Below are 20,055 nucleotides of genomic sequence, written 5' to 3'. Positions count from 1 at the left end.
AACTTCTACAGAGACGTGACCAGGGAACACACTGAGAAAGTTGCTATGTGAGTGCATGATTTTTATTTTTTTTAATTGTTTTTGGGGGGTAAAAGGATAAGTCAAAACTTTGGTGGCTGAATTACAACAAAATATAACAAAGTCTGCCCCTCCAAAAATTAATTTTCAGGGAACAGCAGAAAGGAGGAGCACAAAGACAAACAAGGCAAAACATAAACTATGACACAACCCGAAGAATGACTTTCGTACTAGTCATGGCTGTGGGGTTTTTTGTAGGTTTGATTTGACTTTCCTGTTGTTATTGACCATGTCTGAGCTGCAGAAACCCTGCACTTGAACCTCTGTCTCCACCTTCAGGTCGACTCCATACAAGTCCCTTGAACTGCTTCTCTGATTTGCTTGTGTCCGACTGACAGACACCCAGATCAGTCTCCCTGCCCTGCACTGCCTTTAGGATGTTAGGTGTGTATTATATGAGTTTATGGTAAAATTAAATGTAACTATGAATTTGCATAACTTTTCAGCCCACACTGGAGCTCTTTCTGGATGGACAGAGTGTTTGAATGACAGCAATTTAAGCAAGTTGTAGACTATAACTGAAATAGTGTGTCCCCTGCTCATTGAAATGGTCAGCCAGTTTAAAGTACTGCAGGGTAAAAGTTATAAAAGGACTTAAAATACAAAAGCAAATGGGTTTAATCTGGTTCCTAACTACTTACCAACCCCCTGACATTAAAAAAGCTGCCTGCTTTAGTAAGTCAGCAAGAAGTACATCTATAGAGGCAAGCTGGTGAGTTGAGGTCAGGATCGAATGAAATTCAACCATAGCTAACAGTGTGGCCTGACCAACTTTGGCTTCTACAGGCAATTTCATGTGTTTCAGTGGTGAATCAAAATGCGCCCTAATTTCCAAACCCTTGTCCCTCGTTGGTGTTTCACATCCACAATGCACAATGAAGATTTACAGCATTCAGTTATATAAAACCACAATACACTATGCATACAAAATTACATTAAATACATATATGAGAAAAATATGGTCTAAGAAATATACACCAATGAATATAATTTCCAAAATTATGAATAATTGTGGAATTAGCCTTTGTTCCGATTTTCCAAATGTGGCATTTTACTGTGTGCTTTATTTAATTTTAGAATTTGCAAGTTGTAAAAGGTAATAAAGTGAACCCAGCTAAACTGATCTAACAAATATCAGCCTAACATTATTAGGAAAACAGTAGACAGTCATATCAGTCTTACACAACCTTAAGCTTAAAGCTTTAAGCTCAGTTGTCTTAAAGCTTTGGGTGTTTGGTATGTTTCCTTACTTTGGGCTCTTTCATGAGATTTCTCTTGGTTTAAATATAATAACTCAATTTCTCTATGACCGTCCTTTTGTAGAACCACTTGATTGCTTTGCACAACCTGCTTTCAGTTGAGATTCACTTCAGACAAATTTCCCAACATTTTCCTTTAGAATTCGGAGGCGTAGCATGTAATTCATTGCTCTTTCAGTGATGGTGAGCTGTCCTGGCCCGTATGCAGAAAAACAGACCCAAACAATGACAGCATCACCACCATGTTTCACGAATGGGATGAGGTTGTCTGGAATGCATTTCCTTATCCACCCAAACCACTTGTTATTTACCCCAGTAAATGTAATTTAAGGATTCATCTACTAAACACTGCTCAAACAGCCTTCTGGAGTACCCACATGGAAAGCAGGATTGTTCTTTTGAACTGGCTTTTTTCATGCAGAACAATATCAACGAACAATAAAATAAACATCAAATGAAAAACTAAAACAAAAAAACAGCAACTGGGAAATTACAGTGCTACCATTGCAACTTCATTAGATTTAATTGCATCATACTCTTACTGTGGGGACAGACCATAACCACCTCTACTCTATAGCCAGGCTTTAACCAGCAGAAAATGTTATCATTTAGATTCTCAATCTATGATACCTAGTTTCCTGTTGTTTTGATTTATTTATTTATTGCTGTTTAAACAAGCCTTCCTGTTCTTTGTGTTCTTTTTGTCAATGCCAGCTATTATTATATTATTGTTATTATTATCATTATTATTATTATTATGTAGTAGTAGCAGTAGTAGAAATAGTAACTGTAAATTTAAAGATACAACGGTTTTTTTTGTTTTACAATTTAATCTAGATTTTTTTTTATTTAAAAAAAATGATTTAAAACATGTTTTGCGGGGACACTGTCCCGTCCAGTTGAATAGGTAGGACTCACCGGTAGGTGGCAGTAAACGCTTTAGCTCACACATTCTGACGTGCGTTTGACCCGCGTTGATCCGGATGTTGATATAATGTTAAACTGGCGATTGTTTCCCCGGCGAAAGTACAGTGAGGAGTTGCTAGCGTTGACAGGCCACTTAATGTCCATCACAGAATCATTGCTAGATGTCCAGAAAAATATCTCATCGTCGTGTTTAAAAGTTGTTTTGGCCGGAACAGAGTCTGTAATCAGACCTGTGAGGAACCGTGAGCTGCAAACATGTCTCAATCACCAGCAGTGAAAAGCGAGGATGCGAGGTCAGTGTTTTATTGATAGTAGTTATGTGATTCGAGGTAACGGTGCACAATCAACCAAACCGCTTGCATATCTAGTTTGTGTCAAATAATAATGTAGTTAAATTAAAGTGCATATTATGGTATATTAGCTAGAAGCTACAGCTGAAGTCGTGCCAAGTATTTGGTCTTAAGTTGTATTTACGTGTTGCTTCTTTCACTAATCTTTTAAATAAATGGCGTTAAATAATAAAAAAAAATGTCTGCACTGATTCACCACAGCTATCCGCTCTGTATGAAAAGGAGACATCATCATCAGAGAGAAAGAGGTGGTAGCCAAATATCCTAGAGCTGTAATCAATGGGAATTCAGTCATAACAAAGATGGTGGTGGAGGTACAACTTCCAGGGTTAAAAACGTGGGGCGATGATGCTGATGGTAGAGATGATGAATGATACCTTTTGCCTTCAGTGCTCCCTCATTCAACAAGGTGGTGAATGAGATTGTTGCTCCATACTGACATGACAGCATCGCACAGTCAGTTGCTGCCGGTTTGTTGGCTGCACGCCCATGATGTGAATCTCCATAGGCCCAATACCCTCCTTACAGTCTACAAACAAAGAGACTGACACTCACAGTTTTAAATGTATATAGTCTGAAAAGCTGCTTTGGTAATTTATGTGGCACATTGGGGAAACCTCTGCTGTACATAGTGTGTGCAAGCAGAGAAAAAGAGAGCTTTTAATTTAATTTAATTCAATTTAATTTTAATTGTAATTTTTAGCAATGCGTGTCAGAATCATCATCATCTTCTTTTAGCTGCTCCCTTAAAGGGTCTCCACAGCTCATCTCCTGCCACCTGCCACAGCAACCATCTGTACGTCCTCTTTCACTACCTCTATGAGTCTTCTCCGATTGAGCTTGACTGATATAGGATGCCAATATTTGGTGATTTAAAAAAAGTCAACAACAATATACTGGACAACATAATTGGGTTTTTTTTCTTTCAGACTCAAGACATGAACAGATTTCTCTAACATTTGTTAAGTGTTGGTATTTATTTGTTATTTATTGTTCTTACTAGGATAATATGACAATTCACTTTTAATAGAAAGTTTTTTTGCTGCATCAAGTCATGGATTACTTGTTTTTGCTCTTCAAGACTGCTTGGTTCCACTGTTTGTTGTATTTGGGGTTTTTGTGTTGCCAACACAACAAAGTGAAGGTGAAAGCTGCAAAACTCTGTAACATCAACACTCATACTATAGTTGAAAGATGTTTCTACTGTCTGTTCTTTACTCTTTTATTTATTAATTGAAATTTTCATTTATTAGCTGTTTGTAAAAGCCAATAAATGGCTATTTTCTGATACACTGTATGCAAATAGCTAATACCGGCTGATATATCAGTCCGGCTCTAATATGGAAAATGAAGTGGCATGTCACAGGAATTACAATAGTGTAGTCTGAGACATAATAGATGCAATTAAAACTTTAATAGACTCACTAGACTGCATTACTCAGAAAGGAACTGCTCCATTTAATTTACCATCCTCACTGTTAAATACTTTTCCTGTACATTTTCTGGGGTGGCTGTAGCTCAGGTGGCAGAGCGGATCAGCCACTAACCAGAAGGTCGGTGGTCGATCCCAGGCTGCATGCCAAATATCCTTGGACAAGATACTAACCTCATGTTGCTCTCTGATGCATCCATCGGAGTGTGAATGTGTATGTATGTTAGATACTTAGCACTTAAGCTTAGAAGTTCTTGTGTGAATGGGTGATTGGTTGAATGAATTAGCTGTATAAAGCGCTTTGAGTGCTTTTTGAGTGCTCGGACAGAGTAGAAAAGCGATACATAAGAACCAGTCATTTACAAACTAAGACAGTATAAAGGAGTTCCTGTTCTTGTCAGTCGATAATGTCTCAGATGATCTGTGTCGCTGCCATGGTTATGGAACAGTGAAGAAATTGCAAAAAGTTCTTTGATTAAACTGTTATTTCATTGATTAATCATTTAGTTCATTATTTAGAGAAATTTTCAAGGCAAACTGGTAGAAAGTTGACTTATTCTGGCCTCTAAAATTCTGTTCATTAACAATTTTGTATTGACAGCCTTTTGTTGTTTGTTTTAAGACAAAAATTAGATATAATTACATTTTTGGTACTAGGGCTGATAAAACTGGGAAAACATGGACGTTTTCACTTTTTCCTTTATTTTATAAGCAGTTTAAGTGCACAATCAGTCATCCTGTTGTCATTTGTTATTCTGTCATTCAAATTTAATGAGTCAGTTATTACAGTCATAGCTCATAATTTGTCTGTCCTTGTGTTGACTACGTGCAGCTTGGATACAAACGAATCACAGAAAAGCAACTCGGGGAAAACACCGATACAGATCCTGCATGAATATGGCACGAAAAGCGGAAACCTTCCTGTGTACGTGATGGAGAGGGCTGAAGGAGAGGCTCACCAGCCCAGCTTTGTCTTCAGCGTGACAGTCGGTGACGTAAGCGGCATAGGTAGGCTACGCTGTCACCCCTGCTGTGCTGATAGCTGGCTGTCACCGAATGAGGGCTTTTATTTGAATTGAAAATTGCACCGTGGTAATTCAGAGAGAGTGCCTCAGGCTGCAATATGTTCTTTGTCACTTTGTTGAATTTCTCTTCTGTTGCTGAAGCAAAGTGTTTAAATTTACCCTCTATATCCCTTGTTTTTTAACAAAGATATCACACTTCAGGCATAGAAAAGTGCAGGTCCAGAGAAAAAGGGTGAGAAGCAGTTGGAATGCTCTTCATGTTGAGGTGATGAGAAATGACTTAGTGTCTGTATTTAACATCTGTCACCAAGCCTATGCTTTAGGGGAAAAAGGCTTCAAAGTTGAAGTCTTTTTGTTCTTCCCACTAGCCTCTCACACTTTACATTTGATTAGGATACTGTGGCTTTCAGTTAGGTTTATTATTATTGCTGTTTTGATATTGTATAACACAGGCAACTGATTGGTCTTTTTTTTCAGGTCAAGGGCCGAGTAAAAAGGCTGCTAAACACCAGGCTGCAGAGGCTGCTCTAAAAGCTATGAACATAGATGCTGGAGTCATGTAAGTAGAGTGTAATCATTTAAATTACTGGTTGGAAATAAAAGTTGTACTCCTCAGAGGTTCGCAAATAATGAATATTTACCTCTTTGAATAGCAAGCGGACTTTGTGCTGCCAAATAAAGTTGGCAACAGCAAAGCTACGATAATTTATGTTCATTTTCTGGGTAAATCGTCAAGGCTATAATTAGATTAATGAGCAATGAAAAAAATGAATTGCATCCCAAATTAGTTTCAGTCAAAACCATGCCAGTGTTGTGGAACTTTAACAACTCAATCTGTCTGCATTTTGAATCATTTTGGACATTTTATAGACTTCACACTGGCTGTTATAGCATAAAACACAAATGTTTAAGAATATGACAGGAATCTTTTACTATTTTCATTTGTTTAAACACTGAAGTCAAAACAGTAATTGGAATTATAGAAATAATGCTGGTTATGTTGTTATAGTGACATCTGTCAAAGGATTGGTTATAGTGTTGTGGAAAAGCCATGACTATACACTCCTTGTGTATAGATTACTATCAAGGAGTCAGACTTTCCTGAATTCTTTAAGATGGTTTTAAGCAATAGTTCCTCAGTCTTTCTGAAGGTCATTCAGAGTTATTTGTTTTTTTAAACATTGGCTGCTCTTTCACTCAGTTCAGTCCTTGTATGTCATCATCACTTTCAGAAGATTCTTGTTTTTTAAGCCACCTAACACTGACCTATCAATCATTCAAGCAATAAAAAGCTACATAACTCAAAAAATAAACCATTTTTGTGGCTACACTTAACAGATAACATAGCAAAGGACCAATTTTGGATGATTCCAAAAAACCTATTAGCTAAAAACTTCGAGTATCTCAGATTGGTGTGCAGTGTGTCCTTATAAAATTTGAGGAAACTTAAGGTTGGAAAAAACAAACAAACATATGAACAATATTTGGTTTAAATTGTCATCACTATGTATAGGAGAAGGCCACGACAGAGGCATGGTGAGTGTCTACAGCCATCAGAAAGATACAGTGGGGATTCTGTCATGGCTTGGAGCTGCATTTCAGCCAGTGGTGTTGGGGATCTTGTCAACTATCAGATTTTGATCCACCCAGCAGTACCATCTGAATGGGCATCGGTTTGGCAACCACTTTATTATTTTAGCAATTACAATAATACATCTGGCAGCAACACTCAAAGAAGAGCTCTGAGTATCTGTCAGAAATCTTTTACTATTCCTGAAGACTACTTATAGAAATGACAAGAAAGCTTGACAAGAGTTTAGGCTGTGCTGGAGAAAGATGCGTTAAAGGTGATCATACCAAATATTGACTGTCAAGCTTCTTAGAATGATGTGAACTCTGTTATTGCCTTGTACGTTTTGTATGTCAATGCCTGGTTGTACATTTGTTGTACCAATTTACTATTTTCCTAGAAAAATGAGGGTTAACTCAAGACTTTTAGCACAGCTCTGTATTTATGCTGCAGGAGGGAAGTCAGCCTGAGAAATCTTAGATTAAATCTTGTGCTTGTAACTTGTAGCGCCTACTAAATACTATGACACTCTTGTGATTTCTCTTTAATTCCAAGCAGGAATGTTCCTGGGACGTCTGACAGTAATGGTGTGGCAGCAGAGACAAACAATCATCCTAACTCTGTGGGGTTACTCCAGGTGTGCCAGCCATGGCTGTGTTTATGCAAGAACATTTCTTCCATATGTATGAAATGAACTGTGTTTCCCTCATGATCTTTTCTTATCGTTCACATTAGGAGTTAGCATTACAAAGAGGATGGCATCTTCCTGAATACACAGTTTTAACAGAGGCTGGTCCACCACATAAGAGAGAGTTCACGGTTATTTGTCGATTGGAGTCCTTGTCAGAGAAGGGTGCGATTATTTTTCACGTTCAAAGAAAAATTTCTAAGATTTTGCTCGTTTGTCCTAACTTTCTATCTTTTTTTCTCGACAGGTGTAGGAAATTCAAAAAAAGCTGCAAAAAAAGTGGCTGCAGAGAAAATTGTGGCAAAGCTTCAGAGTCTATCAGGCTGTTCTGAAATCACATGGGTATGTCGGATCTTTCTTGGCTCATTTGTGTGACGTCTACAGGCAACTTCAACATTTCAGGCAATTTCTTTTGTGTTGTGATGTTTTTACTTTTCAGGGTCCTAAACCAAGTGTGCGATTTGAAAACTTAAGGAACTCGATGGCAGAGAAGATATCTTTACTGAGGAGAAACCCGCTGAGCATTCCCAACACAGACTACATTCAGATGATGTTGGACCTTTCCAATGAACAAGGCTTTGAGGTCACATACTTTGATATTGGTAAGAAAACAAACTGCATTTGTATTTTTCTGTTAGCAATACTGGTGCCTTCCACTCAGATTATGTGGTTCCCAGCTTCCCTCACTCACATCAGATTCAAAGAAAAACTCCCGTCGCCCTAATCATAGAACGCATTTAACGTCTTGATTAAATACTCAACTTTCATCCCTTTTTAAAATAATAAAATTGGGTCATCTATGCAGTTGTGCTTTCCCAAATGAGGCCATGTACCGCTCCAGTGGTTAATACTGAGAAATCTTCAGAGTAGTGGGGCACTTGTGAGGGTGTTAGAAAAAACAACAAAAAAAACCCCAGATGTGAGGTTGACGAAAGACATTTTCCATACATTACGTTACACCTGGGATCGGATCGGATGCCTTTTGCCTTCACAATTGCCATAATTCTTCATGGCATACATCCAACAGGGTGCTTCAAACATTCATCTAAGATTTTGGTCAATGCTGGCGTGACAGCGTCACACAGTTGCTGCAGATTTGTTGGCTGCACACCCATGATGTGAATTTCCTGTTCCACCACAGTCAAAGACACTCTATTTAATTCAGATCTGGTGCCTGTGGAGTTCATCTGAGTACAGTGACCTCGTTGTCATGCTCAAGAAACCAGTTTGAGATAGTTGGAGCTTTGTCCTGCTTCATGTGCTGCCCTATTATCTTTATGCAGTGGCAGATCACAACAATAGGCAACTCAAGGCAGTTTATATTGAAATGGAAAAAACAACAATCCCTTTTAAGCAAACACTTGGTGACGGCAGAGAGAGAGAAACTTTCTTATGCCAACTATTCACAGTTAGTGTGAGACAGAAGAAAAGAGTGAAGCAGAAAGAGCATAGGTGACTGAACAGTGAGGCTGGTGTCAATAAGACTTGAATTATCTGCTCTTCCCAGAGTTTTTACGGGTGCTTGAAATCCGTGAAAGTTCTTGAATTTTAGTATTGTCTTTTCAAGGTTTGAAACATGCTTGAAGCCGTATTTCATTCACTACAAATAACTATATGACCGAATAGTTTTCTTATCAGGTAGAGAAATAAAACGAGTTGCAAAGTGTAAAAGCAAAATTTCTCCACCTGGGCTGCCATGCACCACTGTGTGACCCCGCCCCTCCGCCGAACAGTCGGGGATGAATGCACTAACTTGCTGTTTTAATGAGTGTTTGATAGAAAACGACACTGGTGGACTTTGGACTCTTGAGTCACATGACAGGTGAGTCCTCAGGGGCGTAATTTCCAGGGGGGTTATGACCCCTCCCAATAATCAGACCTAACCAACAAAATTATGAATTATCTTGCATGAATAGGCGGTTGATTTCTTTACTCCAGTTATTACCAGCAAAATAGTTGCATGTTTAATCATCTGGGAATTTGCCCAGATTTATTTATTTATTTATTTAGACAGAGATCTTGACCACACAAATGTTCAGCACAAAGTTACACCAATGTGAGTCCTAGTAAATAATTTTCGAGTATGTGTACATATCACGTGCTATTATTATTATTATTTTGCTAGCTATCAAACGTACTGGAGAAATGATTGAAATGCACTGAGTGTGATGCAGTACGGCAGCGCTATTATAGCAGTTAGTTATGGCATGGTGATTTATGGAATATGCTGTAAACTTAGCTAACATTATTTAGCAGTAGCAGTAACGTGAGTTACTTCACTCAAGTAAAAGCTTTAAACGTTAGTCTGATACTTAACTAGACAACTTATGGCATAAGGAAATAATGGTAATAAGAGGGACTGATCCATATGGACACAAAGAATAGCCACTTTTTTGTGCTGCCGAAGTTCCGAGGCTTTCATTCAAAATCTTGAGCACCTACACATTAAACAACTTAAAAAATATAAATGACTTCAAGCTCACATTGATGCCTGTGGGACACTATCAGCCACTGAGACAACAGACAAATTTGAGTGTTTTAATATATGAATATTTCACACATTAAGGCTGCCTGTTTATTTAAGGGAGATGAACAATACATTATAATTTTACATAATCATATCACAGATGATAGACTAAAAAAATAGATTTGAGGTAGATGCTTGTGCATTCTTAAAGTCTTATATGTTGAACTGAATTGAGTATGTCATCTGTTCAAAGGCTCTCCCAGTCAGTGCTGTTCTCCATGCCTGTCTTACTGTACATGATGTTATCAGCACAAACACTTTAAAGGTGATCATTTATGACTTTAACAATAATACAGACAGCAATGTAGTCCAATATCTCACAGTTAGTTTTATTGGGAATTAACTTTAACCTGTTTGGCCTTCAGGGGTTTTCTGAGCTTTCTGCTCGAAAATGAAATGACCAAAATAAGTGTATTTCTCTGCCATTACAGAATGAGGTAAACAATATTTGTATCAAAATAAAGGATATGGATATGGATATTACCTGTCCACAGATTCATGGTGCAGTAACTGCTCTTTTAACTGTCTGGTGTCTTTGCTTTGTTTGGTGTTTGTAGACATGGTTTACATGAGTTTTTAGCTGAGATTCAGAGGTTTTTGTGGACACTACTCATGTCAGCACTTATATTTCTGACCTCGTGTTATAATCGATTAAACGTGGTCTCCTCCCTTTTGCCCCCATTTTTGATGTTGTGGGCGCAAATGATCAGGCGTGACATTCTCATAATAAATCAGATTAAATACTGCAAAGAATTAATCCTGCATTTGTGTGATTGAAATGTGTGTGCAGTGACACTGTTTTAAAGATTTGGCCTAAATAATTCTGGAGTGAATGAGCCTAAACATGATGACCGGACTAGTGACACCATATCACCTGTGACACTCACACACGCACGTATGACTTTGCCAGTTTCAGCTGAAACAATTTCAGTGTTTCAAACCATGTTCCAGAGTTTTTAGTTCACCGTTCATGAGGTTTCAAGAAGAAAATGAAAGACAGATCTGAATGTTTGAAAGTGTTTTGGAAAAACTCTGTAAAGAATAGATGAACAATACTCAAAGGATAAATTCAACTGTTTTATTTTGTTAGATAAGTTGAAAAAAAAGTTAAACAAGCAAGTAAATAACGAAACAAGGTAAAACGAAGTAAGTTCAAAAAGTTAACAAGTAAATAACGAAACAAGGTTAAATGAAGTAAGAGCAAAAAGTTAACAAGTAAATAACGAAACAAGGTTAAATGAGGTAAGAGCAAAAAGTTAACAAGTAAATAACGAAACAAGGTTAAATGAAGTAAGAGCAAAAAGTTAACAAGTAAATAACGAAACAAGGTTAAATGAGGTAAGAGCAAAAAGTTAACAAGTAAATAACGAAACAAGGTAGAGGAGAGAAAACCCCAACAATCCCCTCTGAGCAAGCACTAGGCGACAGTGGGGAGGAAAAACTGCCTTTAAACGGGCAGAAACCTCCGGCAGAACCAGGCTCAGGAGGGGGCAGTCAACTGCCGGGACTGGTTGGGGGGGGTGAACAGAGGTGGAGCAAGACGAGGCTACATCAGTTGAAGAAGCAGTATTGTCCCTCTACCGGAAAAAGCTGAAGAATCTTTTCTTCTTTTTCATGGACTTTTCCACGAGCGCCTTTTTGTCCAGGATGAGGGTTCTCAACTCCTCGATGGTTTCTGTGTTTTGCCTCTCTAGTTTCTTGCATGTTTGTTCCACCTGTTCTAATGTTGCTTGTGTTTCTTCAAGCTTTTCTTTGAGGTCTTTGGATGTTGCCTCCTGTGTCAGCTTTGCCTTCTGCAGGTCTGCATTTCTCACTTGATCTTCTTTGTGCAGGCCTTCTAGCTGCTCATTTCTTTTCTGGATATCGCGGAGCGTACACTGCAGGTCCTCATGCGTTTTGTCTTGTTTTTGCTTTTGGGCCTGCATTTCTGTGTTTTCCCGCTTCAAGTTGTTGAATTCCAACAATATCCCCTTAATGAGCTCTGAGTTGTTTTTGGCCATGTGATCAATCTTTTTCTGCATGTGTGAGCATCGTTTTTCTAGTGTTTCCTTTTCTCCCTCCAGCTCACTTGTTTTGACCTTCAGTTCATCACAGAATCCTTGCAACTTTTGATTTTTACTCTCAAAGTCCTTGATAATGCACTTTTCTTCTGGCAGTCTTTCTTTCTGTTGCTCTTTCTCTTGAAGGAGGTCTTTATTTTGGACCAATGTTTGTTCCAACTCTGCCTTCACCATTCTGTACTTTTCCTGCATGCCTTGGAGCTCGCGCTGCAGGTCTTTTTGCTTTGTGTCCTGTTGTTCCTTCTGTTGGAGGACTTCTTTATTTTTTTCTTCAGCTTCATCAAGCTTTCTTTGGAGCAGGTGATTCATTTGGTCCATGTATTGCAGATCCCACTCCATTTTATCAATCGTCGCTTTCCTGCCTTGAAGCTGCTCGGACATTTCTTTAACTTCAGCGCTCTTTTTCTTGTTTTCTTTGATGAGGGATACAATCTGCTCTCTGGCTTGAGCAAACTTGATCCCCCAGCCCTCATTAATAATGTTGATGTCGGGCTGGCGCTGTAGTGTTTCTTCCAGGTGTTTGTTTTGTGCTTCCATCTGTAAGCACTTCTTCTCCAGGTGACGTTTTTCTTCTTCAATTTGTCGAATTTTGTTCTGGAGATGGTTGTTTTCATTCCTACTCTCCTGTAATGCCCTTTGGATGGATAAGAGGCCATTTGGAGAAATTGGCCGGCCACGCGTGGAAGGAGAGGCGGCGAAATCTTTTTGTCTTGGTTGCCGTAATCTTGGATACATGTTGGCGTTTGTATCCGATGACTCTGAGAGGTTTCCAAATTTTTCTGTAGTGAACGTTTGAAGGCTGCAAACACAAAGGCTGCGAAGAAACGAACTGAAAATTGCTGTTTCTCACCCCTATTTATAGAAAAACTTCAAAGGATCCTTGTGACATCCTTGTGACATCCTTGTGACATCATCACTCCTAAGCCAATCAGATTGTCACATGACATTTTGGAATGTGGAATGGGGGATATGTTTTTTTTTAAAACAGTTTTCAAATGTAACTTAATATTTAAGTGTTTCTTACTTGACCCGCTTAGTCGATTAAAAAGTTAATTGCCACGAACACCCCTAATGTTATATAACAGACCACAGAAAAAGGACAGGTTTTTTTCTACGTGACAGAGCTATAATAAATGTTTTGTTTTTTTTAATTATCCTACTTTTTCTAAAAGGGAACATTATTTAAAGAATATGTATTTAATTAAAAACTCTGTATTCATCTAAAGGGTATACCAAGAAGGGTGAGCTTCCTGCTTGAAAAGGAAATGACCAAAATAAATGTATTTCTCTGCAATTACAAACTCTGTGTAAACAGTCTTGGTGTCAAAATAAAGCTAACACTGGTGAGATGTCATCAGAGCTGTAAATATTACTGCAGATGTTACTATGTCAAAGTTACTGTGACTCAAACATAGAAAAAATGATTTTTTATTTCCCTCACCTAATTTTTAAAAGTATTTTATAGCATATAACACGTTTGAAAATATGCTTCGGTTCACATTTAACTCCAGAAAATCATAAATCAAAATATGGATATTACCTGTCCACAGATTCATGGTGCAGTAACTGCTCTTTTAACTGTCTGGTGTCTTTGCTTTGTTTGGTGTTTGTAGACATGGTTTACATGAGTTTTTAGCTGAGCTTCAGAGGTTTCTGTGGACACTACTCATGTCAGCACTTATATTTCTGACCTCGTGTTATAATCGATTAAACGTGATCTCCTCCCTTTTGCCCCCATTTTTGATGTTGTGGGCGCAAATGATCAGGCGTGACATTCTCATAATAAATCAGAGAAGATACTGCAAATAATTAATCCTGCATTTGTGTGATTGAAATGTGTGTGCAGTGACACTGTTTTAAAGATTTGGCCTAAATAATTCTGGAGTGAATGAGCCTAAACATGATGACCGGACTAGTGACACCATATCACCTGTGACACTCACACACGCACGTATGACTTTGCCAGTTTCAGCTGAAACAATTTCAGTGTTTCAAACCATGTTCCAGAGTTTTTAGTTCACCGTTCATGAGGTTTCAAGAAGAAAATGAAAGACAGATCTGAATGTTTGAAAGTGTTTTGGAAAAACTCTGTAAAGATTAGATGAACAATACTCAAAGGATAAATTCAACTGTTTTATTTTGTTAGATAAGTTGAAAAAAAAGTTAAACAAGCAAGTAAATAACGAAACAAGGTAAAACGAAGTAAGTTCAAAAAGTTAACAAGTAAATAACGAAACAAGGTTAAATGAAGTAAGAGCAAAAAGTTAACAAGTAAATAACGAAACAAGGTTAAATGAGGTAAGAGCAAAAAGTTAACAAGTAAATAACGAAACAAGGTTAAATGAAGTAAGAGCAAAAAGTTAACAAGTAAATAACGAAACAAGGTTAAATGAAGTAAGAGCAAAAAGTTAACAAGTAAATAACGAAACAAGGTTAAATGAAGTAAGAGCAAAAAGTTAACAAGTAAATAACGAAACAAGGTTAAATGAGGTAAGAGCAAAAAGTTAACAAGTAAATAACGAAACAAGGTAAAGGAGAGAAAACCCCAACAATCCCCTCTGAGCAAGCACTAGGCGACAGTGGGGAGGAAAAACTGCCTTTAAACGGGCAGAAACCTCCGGCAGAACCAGGCTCAGGAGGGGGCAGTCAACTGCCGGGACTGGTTGGGGGGGTGAACAGAGGTGGAGCAAGACGAGGCTACATCAGTTGAAGAAGCAGTATTGTCCCTCTACCGGAAAAAGCTGAAGAATCTTTTCTTCTTTTTCATGGACTTTTCCACGAGCGCCTTTTTGTCCAGGATGAGGGTTCTCAACTCCTCGATGGTTTCTGTGTTTTGCCTCTCTAGTTTCTTGCATGTTTGTTCCACCTGTTCTAATGTTGCTTGTGTTTCTTCAAGCTTTTCTTTGAGGTCTTTGGATGTTGCCTCCTGTGTCAGCTTTGCCTTCTGCAGGTCTGCATTTCTCACTTGATCTTCTTTGTGCAGGCCTTCTAGCTGCTCATTTCTTTTCTGGATATCGCGGAGCGTACACTGCAGGTCCTCATGCGTTTTGTCTTGTTTTTGCTTTTGGGCCTGCATTTCTGTGTTTTCCCGCTTCAAGTTGTTGAATTCCAACAATATCCCCTTAATGAGCTCTGAGTTGTTTTTGGCCATGTGATCAATCTTTTTCTGCATGTGTGAGCATCGTTTTTCTAGTGTTTCCTTTTCTCCCTCCAGCTCACTTGTTTTGACCTTCAGTTCATCACAGAATCCTTGCAACTTTTGATTTTTACTCTCAAAGTCCTTGATAATGCACTTTTCTTCTGGCAGTCTTTCTTTCTGTTGCTCTTTCTCTTGAAGGAGGTCTTTATTTTGGACCAATGTTTGTTCCAACTCTGCCTTCACCATTCTGTACTTTTCCTGCATGCCTTGGAGCTCGCGCTGCAGGTCTTTTTGCTTTGTGTCCTGTTGTTCCTTCTGTTGGAGGACTTCTTTATTTTTTTCTTCAGCTTCATCAAGCTTTCTTTGGAGCAGGTGATTCATTTGGTCCATGTATTGCAGATCCCACTCCATTTTATCAATCGTCGCTTTCCTGCCTTGAAGCTGCTCGGACATTTCTTTAACTTCAGCGCTCTTTTTCTTGTTTTCTTTGATGAGGGATACAATCTGCTCTCTGGCTTGAGCAAACTTGATCCCCCAGCCCTCATTAATAATGTTGATGTCGGGCTGGCGCTGTAGTGTTTCTTCCAGGTGTTTGTTTTGTGCTTCCATCTGTAAGCACTTCTTCTCCAGGTGACGTTTTTCTTCTTCAATTTGTCGAATTTTGTTCTGGAGATGGTTGTTTTCATTCCTACTCTCCTGTAATGCCCTTTGGATGGATAAGAGGCCATTTGGAGAAATTGGCCGGCCACGCGTGGAAGGAGAGGCGGCGAAATCTTTTTGTCTTGGTTGCCGTAATCTTGGATACATGTTGGCGTTTGTATCCGATGACTCTGAGAGGTTTCCAAATTTTTCTGTAGTGAACGTTTGAAGGCTGCAAACACAAAGGCTGCGAAGAAACGAACTGAAAATTGCTGTTTCTCACCCCTATTTATAGAAAAACTTCAAAGGATCCTTGTGACATCCTTGTGACATCATCACTCCTAAGCCAATCAGATTGTCACATGACATTTTGGAATGTGGAATGGGGATATGTTTTTTTTTAAACCGTTTTCAAATCTAACTTAATATTTCTTAAGTGACCTGTTTAGTTGATTAAGAAATTTATTGCCACAAACGTCCCTAATGTTAAACAAGAGACAACAGAAAAAAAGACAGTTTTTTCCTATGTAACAGAGCTATAATAATTTTTTTTAATAATTATCCTACTTTTTATAAAAGGGAACATTATTTAAAGAATATGTAGTTAATTAAAAAAACTCTCTGTTCATCTAAAGGGTATAACAAGAAGGGTGAGCTTTCTGCTCGACAATGAAATGACCAAAATAAATGTATTTCTCTGCAATTAGAAACTGTGTAAACAGTCTTTGTATCAAAATAAAGCGAACGCTTGTGAGATGTCATTAGAGACGTGAATATTACTGCAGATGTTACTGTCAAAGTTGCTGTGACTCAAACATAGAAACATTTGATTTTTTTATTTGGGTGCTTAACTAGTTAAAAAAAAAGCATCTGTCTCCTATTTTTGCGTCACATAGTAAAGAAGCATCAATATCTGATTAGAAGACTTATTAATTTGGACATGCTGTTTATTATTGTGGTGTTTGCTGCAGTTTTCTTGTTTTGTGGGGTTGTTTTTTTTCAAGTGGAGATGAATATCTCTGACAAGTTGATTTGTTCACATTTGCAAATCTAAATTTTTAAGAGAAATTTGGTTTTTGAGTTTGTAGACAATGTAAATATAAGGCAACCATTTCCTTCTTCAGTATTTGTCTGTGGTGCATTTTTCTCTGTTTTAACAAAAGGGGAACAAAGGACATTTAAGTCCTCGTAAAATGATTTGTTTTAATTTTAAATTTTTGCTAAAACACATTTACCTGTTCACAACTGCGATTAAATAATTGTAATTTGGCATCTTATTTTTTTTTTTAAGTGTTTTACTATGTTTTTTGTTTTTTTTAGTAAAACAATGAATTTTAAAATAATAACAACAATAATCATGATGAATATTATCATTAATTATTATTATCATTATATAATTTAATACATGAACCTTACACTGGGTTGTATTTTCAAACAGTAATGAATGAATTATCAGTCTCCTGTGAGCAAACATTTGGCGACAGTGCTGAGGAAGAACTCCCTATTAACAGGAAGAGACGTCCTGCAGAAGCATGCTCAGGGAGTGGCTGCTATCTGTCATGACAGGGTGGGGGGTGAGGGGGAAAGAGAAGAGGAAATAGGAGCATAGAGAACAAGAAAGTAAACAAAAGGCCAAAAATTGTGCACACATCCTCTGTGTCTACCAAGATTGCTAATTGTGATGGAACCTACCTGGTAAAATGCCTGTAGAGTCGTAAAACAGGTCATCTACTAATCTGAAGGTTGGTAGTTCGATCCAGCCTGCATGCCAAAGTATGCTTTAGCAAGGTACTGAAGCCCAGGTTGCTCTCCAATGCATTTGTTGGCATGTATATGTTAGAAAGCACTAAGACGTGGAAAAAGTGCTTGTATAAATGTGTGTGAATGGGTGAACCAGGCCTGTTGTAATACTTTTAGTGCTCAAGTTGAGTTTCTACGTTCAGAAAAAGAGAAACAAGGGTTACTCCCAGTAGGAGTCCAAGGGGGGGAAGAGTTAAATTCAATTCTGTAGTATAATGGAAACCATTATCCACAGCTTGTGGCTGTAAAATATGTGTTGCAAGATGTTAACTATTCAACTGTTTTGCAGATGAGCTCACAGTGAACGGGCAGTATCAGTGCCTGGCAGAGCTGTCCACCACCCCTGTCACCGTGTGCCACGGCACAGGCATTTCCTGTAGCAACGCCCACAACGACGCAGCCCACAGCGCACTACAGTACATCAAGGCCTCCATCAAATAAACAACGGCGCCGCCAGCAGTCGCTGCACCCACAGTGTCACATACATCAGCTGATGCCCAGTCTGCGATTGCCCGGGTATATTTTTGTAATCATGCACATGGCAAAGTAGACTCAACTGCGCAGTAACCCGAAAAAGCATCAGCTTTATTTTTCACCTCTATTTATACTCGCGAGCAAACTGTAAAAGAATCGAGCGGAAGTGTGGTTGTTTTTATGTTTTTATTTTAAATGTCCCAAAGTATGTGATGAAAAGGGGAAGAATATTACAAACGATTTTCTTTGTATCTTTTTACACACAGTGTGAGTGCAGTCAGTGGTTTGAATGTCTAGTTTTTCCATACATTTTGTCTAGTGTGACATATGGACAGAAAGACAGGCCATGTTTTTATTTCTTATTAGTATTTATTTTGTCCTACTTCCACTCATCCATCGCTCTTTATCAGTTTGACTCGGAATAGAAAAGATGATTGCTGGTCTGTTGCAGTGTGCCTCTGTATAGCTATAGAAGTAAAACCTGCTCTATATTTAATAGATTTACTGACTGGTGTTCTCTGCTGTATGAACTTACTGTTGGTAGAGAAAAATGGCAGCAACAACAAGTGTTCAGATCCAGTAAATAAATGAAATAACATTAAATAAATGTTAATGAGTGTTGGCGTGTGTTAATGGCCGTGCAATAGAGCCTACTGAGAGAATAAATTGCTGTGGCGCCTTCAGGAGCCGGCTGTTGTGTTATTGATTGAAATGCGTCCCGTGGGAGATGACCGCTGGACAGCCATTTATTCATCAGCCAGCCCGTTGTTAAGTATTGGTACAAAGCTAATTACATCAGAGTGAATTCATGGGTGCTTTCTACTTAATTTGTGTTGTTTTATAACAAAAAAGTGGCCCAAAGAAAAGTCAAATACAGTAATTTATTTATTTGAATTTGGTTTTTTTACTCTAAAGAGTGATATTTGCACTCACTGGCCACTCTATTAGGTACAGAGACCCATCTCTCCCTGTGACTGGCATCAGCTGCTTTCATAGAAGAAAAATGACAACAGTGAAAGTTAAACCTGAAAGCAATGAGTAAAACAACACTATTATCCATATGCATTCAACAGACACTTTATTAGGTACACCTTCCTGGTACTGGGTTGGAACATCCTAATTTTTCATTTCATAGATTCAACAAGGTGCCTCACAGATTTTGTTTTATAGTTACATGACAGCATCTCACAGGCCCTGCAGATTTGTTGGACACACGTCCAGGATGGGAATCTTCTGTTGGACCACCTCCCAAAGATGCTCTATTAGATTGTCGTCTACTGTAAATACAGTAAAATAATTGTCATGACACATCCTGCTGGAAGCAACCATTAGAAGATGGGTGCATTATGGGTCATACAGGGATGCACGTGGTTGGCAAAAATACTCAGGCAGGCTGTGGCATTTTAAAAATGCTCAGCTGGTACTAAGGCGTCCAAAGTGTGCCAAGAAAGTATCTCGCACATCATTACACCACCACTACCCTGAACCTGTGATACAAGATAAAATGAAGCCATGTATCTGTGTTATTTCTGTGAAATTCTGACCCTACTATCTGAATGTTGCACCAGAAATTGAAACTCATCAGACCAAGTGGCAGTTTTTTTAATCTTCCATCATTGAACTCTGGTAACACATGTGAATTGATGTGAAGATCCTGTCAGGAGTCCTACAAGGTGTGGTCTTCTGCTGATGCAGCCTTTGATGTGTTGTGTGTTCAGAGATGCTCCCCTGCATACATTGGCTGTTGTTATTTAAGTTACTGTTGCTTTCCTGTCAGCTTGAAGTAATCTGGTCACTCTCTCATCTGGCAACAAGGCAGTCACTGGACATTTTCACCTTTCAAACCATTCTCTGTCGTTTGGGTAAATCCCAATAGATCAGCACTTTCTGAAGTTGCCAGACCAGCCTGTCATACATATTCAAAGTCACTTAAATCACCCTTCCTCGCCATTCTGTTGCTCTGGTTGAACCTCAGCAGGTCAACTTGATCATGTCTATATGTCTAAATGTACTAAGTCACTGCTGTGTGATTGGATGATTTGATATTTGTGTTGCTGTGCAGATTAACAGGAGCAAAGAAGTCCTTG

The 20,055-nt window shown here is 38.4% G+C and overlaps 1 protein-coding gene across 1 annotated transcript; it reads left to right on the top strand.

The window, feature by feature from the left end:
• Positions 1-2,323: 2,323 nt before the first annotated feature.
• prkra (protein kinase, interferon-inducible double stranded RNA dependent activator) lies at positions 2,324-18,651 on the top strand. The gene is made up of 8 exons (XM_080903911.1): positions 2,324-2,557; positions 4,879-5,054; positions 5,549-5,630; positions 7,200-7,278; positions 7,377-7,494; positions 7,577-7,671; positions 7,769-7,931; positions 17,784-18,651. Exons 1-8 carry the CDS (start codon positions 2,520-2,522, stop codon positions 17,933-17,935), a joined length of 903 nt encoding a protein of 300 aa, XP_080760037.1. The 5' UTR covers positions 2,324-2,519; the 3' UTR covers positions 17,936-18,651.
• Positions 18,652-20,055: the final 1,404 nt, after the last annotated feature.

The sequence above is a fragment of the Rhamphochromis sp. 'chilingali' genome (assembly GCF_963969265.1).
Source record: "Rhamphochromis sp. 'chilingali' genome assembly, chromosome: 14".
In the NCBI taxonomy this organism is placed as follows: domain Eukaryota; kingdom Metazoa; phylum Chordata; class Actinopteri; order Cichliformes; family Cichlidae; genus Rhamphochromis; species Rhamphochromis sp. 'chilingali'.
The sequence above is the reverse complement of the archived record's forward strand: the minus strand, read 5'-3'. Positions and strand labels throughout refer to the sequence as shown.